This window comes from Hipposideros armiger, unplaced genomic scaffold (assembly GCF_001890085.2).
Source record: "Hipposideros armiger isolate ML-2016 unplaced genomic scaffold, ASM189008v1 scaffold_545, whole genome shotgun sequence".
Taxonomy (NCBI): domain Eukaryota; kingdom Metazoa; phylum Chordata; class Mammalia; order Chiroptera; family Hipposideridae; genus Hipposideros; species Hipposideros armiger.
Window position 1 is genome coordinate 974,319 of NW_017731895.1, and position 9,011 is coordinate 983,329.

At 43.8% G+C, this 9,011-nt stretch overlaps 1 protein-coding gene across 10 annotated transcripts in view; it reads left to right on the plus strand.

Moving 5' to 3' along the window:
• Positions 1-6,727, plus strand: part of AMOT (angiomotin) — a 102,324-nt gene extending 95,597 nt beyond the window's left edge. For 9 of the 10 annotated variants that reach the window (XM_019668961.1, XM_019668957.1, XM_019668963.1 and 6 more), the window contains 4 exons: positions 1,465-1,587; positions 3,158-3,390; positions 5,253-5,954; positions 6,317-6,727. In XM_019668961.1, coding sequence (XP_019524506.1) covers positions 1,465-1,587; positions 3,158-3,390; positions 5,253-5,954; positions 6,317-6,414 — 1,156 coding nt within the window. In that variant the 3' untranslated portion in view covers positions 6,415-6,727. The remainder of the gene's footprint in view (positions 1-1,464; positions 1,588-3,157; positions 3,391-5,252; positions 5,955-6,316) is intronic. The other variant, XM_019668962.1, reaches the window with a different exon arrangement.
• Positions 6,728-9,011: the final 2,284 nt, after the last annotated feature.

Here is a 9,011-nt window from a genome sequence, read left to right on the forward strand (position 1 = left end):
GGGCCCTCTGGCGTCCCAAGCCAGTTCTTAACCATCGCGCCACTCGGCCCGCCCTCCACTTCTTACTCTTTAATTATTTCACTATTCAAATAAATTGTTTCAGCCTTGCATGTAAGGTGCAAGCATTTTGGGGAACAGTATTTTTGCAGTAGCACACCAAAATTTCCCAACTTTTTGCCTCTTCATTCCACTATTCCTTTACTCCCGTCTGCACTCGTTACAATCTCTAAGCTAAGGGAACACAGCTGGCTGCCAGCAGAAAATATGCCTGGAGTTCTCCCACAGATCCCTGTTCTCATAGGAAATATAATGAAGCATTGCCAGTTCATTGTTTTTCCAGCCTATTGTCTCATTTCCTTTAAAAGCAATATAATTACATCAATATTCTTCCTAATGTTTTTCTTTCCATCCAACTTACTCAAATTAGGTCCAATTTTCTTCATTCCCATCCTTCTTTTCTCTATCACTAGTTGTAAATGAACTAAAGAAAGATGCAGAACCTCACTTACCAGCAGGATTAAGGATTCCCATTTTTCTTTGACTTGTACTGTTTAGACATGAGCCTTGCCCATGGACTAGACTCTTCTTTTCTCTCTCTCTCCCTCTCTCTCTCTCCCTCCCTCCCCTGCCCTCCTTCCTCCTTCTCTCCCGCTCTCTTTCTCTTTCTTTCTTTCTTTCTCCCTCTCAACACACACACACACACACACACACACACACACACACACACACAAAGATAGAAACATTTCTCCTTATTAGTCTTTGAGTCTAGGACCTGAGACACTTTCAGATGGAACATGACTCTCATGCAGTTGGCACTCTGGCAAGAGAATAGTCACTTCATTGGGGGACACTCAGTGGTTTGGCAGTAGAATCTTTCAGATGTAGGTTATATAGGAATCACATGGCACTGACTCAAAGGCCTGCTTCTCACTCAGCTCACATGCCCAACCTGTTGATGTGTCTATAGTTTGTTTGTAGCACTTGGGGTGTGGTTACTGCTATTCATTTGTAGCAATAGCTGTTTAATACATACTCTGACTTCCTTTAAAGTCTATTTTTTTCCATTTCATGACTGTCATGAGAATAAAGTGGAAATATATAATATATGTAATAAAATAATATAAAATGGAAATATAAATATCTTCCTGTTGCCTAGCCATGATCTAAAAACCAGAAGCTTTTGAAAGGATGTCTGTTTAGTTGTGAAGGCAAACCCATGCACTTCTCAGAAAATCCCTTACTGACATTTTCTGTTATGTCCATGCCACTAACCTTTTCTAGCTATTAAAACCTAACTTTCCTATCTTGGAGGCTCTCATCAGTAAGTCACTCAGAAACCAACAATTCCTAATGAGTTTGATTTCAGCTTAGGGCTTTCCCAGAAATACTTTTCACTTAGGAAGGAGATCAGATTCACTGATTTTACTGCTCTCCCATTATAAGTACTGCCATTTTTCTTCCCAGGGATACAACAGTCATAAGCCACTCTCCTAATACTAGCTATGACACAGCTCTAGAAGCCCGCATCCAAAAGGAGGAGGAAGAAATCTTGATGGCCAACAAGCGTTGCCTTGACATGGAGGGCAGGTAAAATGTTCATCTGGACTGTGGTGTATCTGAGAAGTTGGTATGGATAACAAATAGGTCATTAGAGAAGGGCAAGCATCTTCATTCACAGCTGGGAAACCTGATCATGTAGCCTCTCCCCACCCCTGCTCCCCTGCCAGCCTGTTACTTAGGATTTGAGATGCAATGACCTTTAATTTGATCATTCCCACTCACTGTGGAATTCCACGTAGTGTTGCTTCTTTTCCCATTGGCTTTAGTAATTGCTTGCTACATGCCCTCTGCCAGAACTGAACTGTTGGTATTTGCACTCTGGGGTAATCTTTCCAGCACTGCACCTCAACACTGTTATACAGCAGAATGCTCAGTAAAAGAACATCCACTCATGCTGTACTTCATGTCTCTTATAAACTCATGATCATTTATTTATTACCTGGAGGTTCTGGCCCATTTATAGAAGTTCTCATCTTCTCACTGACTACATTGTTTCTGTGGACTCGGATACTTTATTTTTAAGATTTTATTGGGGAATTGGGTGAGAGGAACAGTGTTGGGGAACGGGGGAAGGGGACCAGCCAAGTTGTTCCTCAATCTTTGTTGTGGAGGGTGCCAGTCGCCATCTGGCTTCCTGTCGGCAGCTCGTGGCCTCTAAGCTCAAGGTGCTGTGTTCAATCTTAGTTGCGGGTGGGTGTAGCCACCATCCCATGGGGGAGTCGAACCAGCAGCCTTGTTGTTAAGAGCGCATGCTCTATCCACTGAGCCATCCGGCAGCTCAGCTCAAGGTGCCGAGTTCAGTCTTAGTTCCAGGTGGGCATAGCCACCATCCCATGCGGGAGTCAAACCCGGCAGCCTTGTTGTTAAGAGTGCATGCTGTACCCACTGAACCATCCGGGTGGCAGCTCAGCTCAAGGTGCCAAGTTCAGTCTTTTTTGTGGGTGGGCATAGCCCACATTCGAACAGGCAATCCTGTTGTTACACCAACTGAGCCATCCTGCCACCTGTTGGCAGCTCAACGGCAGCTCAGCTTGGGCACAGTATCATTGGCCCATGTGGGAATCGAACCGGTGGTCCTGCTACTCAGAGCTCACGCTCTTAAGGCAAGTCTTAACCAACTGAGCCACTCAGCTGGCCCTGGACTCAGATTCTTTACTATAGCACCTACTACATTGGTTTACTCTCATATATGGTCTTTCTTTTCACTGATGTTTTACTTTGGCTTCCTAAAGTTTAATCAACAACTCCTGGATGTTCTGCTCTGTTCATTTCGGTGTGCATAATGGCATTTAAAAAAATGTAGCACAGGCCGGCCAAGTAGCTCAGTTGGTTAAGAGCTCGCTCAAGAGTTTGAGCTCCGAGCAACAGTGGTTTGATTCCCAACTGGAGCTGAGCAGCCGCTGAGCTGCCAACAGGTGGCAAGATGGCTCAGCTAAAAAAAAAAAAGTAGCACACTTTCCCTTGTCTTACAACGCAGAAATAACTAGACCACCCCTTAGTCCAAAAGATAATGGAAGCTCAAGTCCATGTAGGCAGTGAGACCAGAGCATGGAGGTGGAAACAAGGTCTTTATATGTTCTTTGTCTTTGTCTTCTAGGATTAAGACGCTACATGCCCAGATTATTGAGAAGGATGCCATGATTAAAGTACTCCAGCAGCGTTCCCGGAAGGAGCCAAGTAAGACTGAGCAGCTGTCATCCATGCGGCCAGCAAAGTCTCTGATGTCCATATCCAACGCTGGGTCAGGCTTGCTCTCCCACTGTTCCACCCTGACTGGCACTCCCATCATGGAAGAGAAGCGAGATGACAAGAGTTGGAAGGGTAGCCTAGGTAATGACAGTAAATAAGGAAAATTAAAATTGTGTTTAAAGAGAGCCCTGACTTAGATACATGCAGCAAGGAAAAGGCGTGCTAGTCGAGCTGCTAGAGAAGAAGATATAGCAGGTTGGGCGATTGTCCTCCAGAGAGGCTAACTGTATATCAGGAGCTCCTTCAGCCTGTGAAGTCTCACTGAGAAAACACTGGTTGAAGTCACGGCTTTAGAAGATAAGAATCCTGAGTTCTATTTGGGTGGGAAGGAAAATAACTTGATCTCTCTAAAATATTCTCAGATTTGGCTTTTACCATGTGAGGCCTTTCACCTGTGTCCAAAGCCCGTGCAGCGTTCATGCCATTCGAAATCTCAAAATTCCAGCTTTTTCTATGTTTGTTTCTCCCATAAAGTTGGAGGACTCAGAGTTCTAATTAAACTAAATGAAGCTGGGTGGCAGGTGTTTGCTATCAGAATGTTCTGAGATAAGAACAGAATGTACCTTTTCATTTCTTCCCTTTCCATTCCTTCCCCTCTAATCAAAACCCCAGAAGTACTGTGGCTATGATGAGGCACATTGTTAGGACTTGAGGAGGCAAGCTATATACAGAGAGTGCCAAAAAATGTATGCACATTTTAAGAAAGGAAAACACTACTAAAATTGTAATACTCAATATATAGCGATAACAAAAGATGAATGTAAGTCACATTTGACTTCTGCAATTACAAGAGGTGCTCAGAGTGGTTACCATCAGCGTCCAGACACTTCTGATTACAGTGAACTACTGCTTGAGCAACACTGACCAAAGTGTCCACTTGTATACATTTTTTTCTTTCTTTGTTTTTTTGGCACACTAGGGATATATATATATATATATATATATATATTTTTTTTTTTAAAGATTTTTATTGGGGAATTGGGGGATGGGAACAGTGCTGGGGAATTGGGGGAAGGGGAACAGACAAGTTGCTGTTCTCTTGTTCTTCAGTATAGTTGTGGAGGACGTTGCTTCACTGGCCCAAGTTGGCACCATCATTGCGCTCTTCCTGGTTGAGGCAGATCAGTCACAAGCTTCTGGACGGCCTCTCACGGCAGCTGCTGGCCGCTCACGCTGGCTGCTGGCTACATACGGTAGCCAATGGCAGCCCACTGCCACAGGGGCTGCAGCCTACGCCATCGCCGGCAACACTCGGCAGCCCAGCTCCAGGTTGAGCTGTTGTTCAGCATCTTAGCTGTGGAGGGCAGTGTCACTGGCCCTCATATGTGGGATCCGAACCGGGGCCCTCTGGCGTCCCAAGCCAGCTCTTAACCAATGCACTACTCGGCCGGCCCACCTTAGGTATATTTTAATTTTAGCTTTTTGTTGCTTCTAATATCTTTCTTTGTTTTCTGACACTTTTAGCATACTTTGGCTAGAATAGGCATTTTGGGGACCATGGTCATAATTAGAACTTTAGATTACTCTATTATGATACCCACCTGTGACCATAGATCGTCCACCGATCCTTTCCAGCTGTCTGGTAATGGATAGTGTTGGTTATAAGTGGAACCTAGTAGAAGCATTCTGACAGCTTAGCGGAAATCAATCACCACTGGAGAAATAAATCAAAACACATACCAGGACACTTAAAGGTTTAATACGATGTGCTGGGGGTTGGAGAATGAGGACCAGAAGGGATCTGCCAAGTCTGAAAGAAACTTTTATCCATGGTGGGACAGGCCTGACAAACATGGCTGGGTTCGCTAGAGGATAAATAATTTACAATAGACGCATTCATATTTTTCCTGAACCTCCTATAAGGAAGAAGAGGTAATGGTAATGAGATGGCAGTATTTGAATAATCTATAGTTTTCTAACCTCTTTCCCCCTTTCCTTTGTAGGTATTCTCCTGGGTGGAGACTACCGTGTGGAGTCTGTCCCTTCCACTCCCTCACCTGTGCCGCCCTCAACACCCCTGCTTTCAGCTCACTCTAAGACAGGCAGCCGAGACTGCAGCACCCAAACTGAACGGGGAATGGAACCAAACAAAACTGCAGCTGTTGCTCCGATCTCTCTTCCTGCTCCCATTGCTGCTGCCACTGCTGCTGCCATCACTGCCAACGCTGCCACCAACACTGCCACTGCTGCCACCAATACCACCACCATGGTAGCTGCTGCTCCAGTTGCTGTTGCTGCTGTTCCAGCTGCTCAAGTTGCTGTTGCTGTCTCATCTCCAGCAACTGCTGCTGCTTCTCTTGCTGCTGCTGTTTCTCCAGCTGCTGCTGCTCAGATTCCAGCCACTGCCTCTGCTGTTGCTACTACTGTTATCGCTCCTGTTGCTACTGCTGTTGTTCAGATTGCTCCAGCTTCTCTGGCTCCAGTTCCAGCTGTGGCTCCCACTCCAGTTCTGGCTCCAACAGCAGCTCTGGCTTCTGCTCCTGCTCAGACTCAGACACCAACTCCAGCACCAGGTATGGCTGCTACTCCAGCTCCAGCTTCAGCTCCAGCTTTGGCTCAGGCTGAGGCTCCCGCAACTCCAGCTGTCGCTTCTGGACCACGTCGTTTATCTACACCAAGTGTGATCTGTAATCCAGACAAGACAGGTAATAATTCTCCATACCAGGTAGCTTTTGGTTCCACTCTCTCTTACAGATTTGCTTATTGGCATCTGCTGTTTGGGCATAGTTGGTCATTTGGAGGCAGGTTTTTCATATTTTGAAGGGGATTAATCAGGAGAGATAAAAGCAGAATCTGGAAATAACGTCTCCTATACCAGGATGGTAACCAGGATGAGTCAAGGCCATTATCCCAGTAGAAGTAAATACATCTTTAGGTGGTCAAGGTCGGGTGGCAGGCAAGTCTCATCTGGCCATTGACTTCATAAGGGCTCTGAAGCTGTCTATTTCTAGAAATCTGTGTTTTTATCTTGTTCCTAAGTGTTTTCTAACCCATTGTTTTTATTTAGATGGTCCTGTTTTCCACTCCAGTACTCTGGAAAGAAAAACTGCCATTCAGATCCTGGGACAAGAGCCTGATGCAGAGATGGTGGAGTATCTCATCTAAATGGACTAATCAAGAGCTGTGGCTTATCAACAACAATGCTTTTAATTATTTTTCCCTTTTGTTGCTCTTATTTTGAGGGTGAGGACAAGGGTTGTGGGGGATGTTTTTTAAAAGGGAATTTTTATTGAAACAATATAGTACTTAAGTAATAACATGAACTCCAGTCTATTTTGGTACATGTAAAGAGTACCTCTAAAGACAGATTAATCAGAATGTGCTCTAAAGGTTATTATTTGGATTTATACAAATACTGGGACTGTTAATAGATGGATATTCATCAGTGTTTTCAATATGCTTAAATTTGTTTAGCATTTCCATGTTTCAGATCTTTTTTTTTAATTGAAGAGCACACTATGTTTGGAAGACAGTGTGTAACATGTAGTTCAGAAGTGGGAAGATGGAGAGAATTTGCACATGGGGCTGTTTTGTAGAGTTACCATTTAGGCAGCATCTAGCGAGAGCTCTTGCCATGGGCTCAAGAGAGAGAATAGTTTGGGGAGCCATGTAAGCCAGAGGAAAGGTAGGGAGTATTGGGATGTGGAAGGGTGCTGGAGTTAATTTTCCCTCCCAATTTCCCAGCTACCCTGTGTCAGGGGATTGTGTTTATCTTAATTTCAGTGGTGCTTTTGGAGTAGATTCTTTTGGTTCCCTCATGGAGATTCATACATTCATGTGTGTGTGTGTGTGTGTGTGTGTGTACACACACACACACACACACACACATATATATACACACTTTGGAATAATTTATGTATTTGGATAATTAATATATTGCTTTCAGCTGCTAGGAGAGTAAATTAGCTGAAACTTCCCCTCGCTTAGGGAGTTAGACCATCAGAGGCCTTGATGGAGAGTTGCATGAGGTGCTTGTATGCAGACCTCTGTGGTCTGTGTCTAACCATGAATAGCTCACTTGCCTTTCCTGAGACCAGTCTGCTTAGTGTCCATTTCTTCTCCAGCACATATTCCCTGGCTGTGTCACCAGTTTCAAATTGCCAGTCATTTGCAAAATGAAGAAGCCTTTTTGGTGACAGGTTGACTGCCTTGAATTTCTGGTGACTACTTTGAAATAACTCATTTTGTCTTCCCAAATTCTTAGCCTACATCTTAAAAGGCATATTTGACTATCGCCTCCAAGGGAATAGCATCAGAAGCCCAAAGTACTATGCTGCAGCCGGGGCAGAGGTGGGCTGCAGCAGCCTCCTCAGCTACCTCTTCTCATGGCCAGTAACTCCATCTTGAAATACTTTGGGAGGGCAGTAGGAGGTGCACATATGGGCAGGGACCAAGGAAGCTATGGCTCCAAGCTTTGCCTAAGGGCTGCTTCCAGGGCCCCAGAAGGGCTGCCTATTGCCACAAGTCCCTGCACTGTGTCACTTCTCTGCCCTTCATTAAAGTGACAAATCTACCGACAGTGTCATTAAGATCAGTTTTCAGGGGTATGGGGGGAGGTAAGGGGAGTGGGGTGTTAGGTAAGGGTGGGGGATAGAGGCTTGGGGATGTGTTAGTTAGAAACCAGATTACTAGAAGTGTAGGTCTGATATATTACATTGTGAGACATGGTGGCTGGAAGGAACTTTAGCAATACTATAGCCCTACCCCCTCATTTTAGTGCTGAAGAATCTGATCTGACACCTGGATAGGTTAAGTGACCTTTTTCAAGATCACACAACACAGCTTTCCACTCTGACAAATACCATGTTTATTTTGGGATACACTTATATTACAAAAAAAGCCTCATTTTAAGAAAAGGTATCTTCATGGTCCACAGCATGTGTATTTTGTAAAATGTCCCTGGCTTGAGTAGCTTGTCCAGGGTTCTAAATTCCTATATTGTCTCCCCTGCAATGCCTGTTGCAAGGTTTTCCCTTTCCTGATCCTTAGAGTCACATGAAACATTCCTCCACCCCAAGAAATCAACCTCACTTCTCTTGCTATAAGATTGACTGTCTTGGATAATCTTACAGGGTTCCTCTGTGAGTACAGGAATGACCTACCATGTTTTCCCAGAAATAAGACATGGTCTTATATTAATTTTTACTCCAACAATCTACATTTATTCATTTATTCATGTACAAAAATATACATTTATTCAAACAGTCACATCTGGCTTAACTGGGGCTTATGTTTGGGGTAGACTATGAGCATCCTGAAAAATCATGCTAGGGCTTATTTTCCAGTTAGGTCTTATTTTCGGGAAACACGGTATTTAACAGCATTTCTGTGTCATTCCTAATTATCTTCCAAAGTAATTATTTTGTGTGTGGGGAGGGAAGAGACAAAAGGGAAGGTGATGTGATTTTTCAGCCAGTCTTGACATTTTCAATAATAAAGTGATCATCCTACTAATAAAGTGATTAGTCCTCAGTGATCAAGTGAATCCCAAATAGAAAATAAAAGTGCAGTTGAGTTAACTCTCATTCATACTACCTGTTAGTCACAAGGAAAAAAACCTCAAATAGTAGAAAAAAACTTCAGGACTGCTACTTTCTATCCAAATAAATAAATAAAAAGAAACCTTTCATTTACTCCTTTCATGATTATAACACATTGCCAGAAATTTTGCTAGCTCTGGGAACCATGATTTTAATCACATT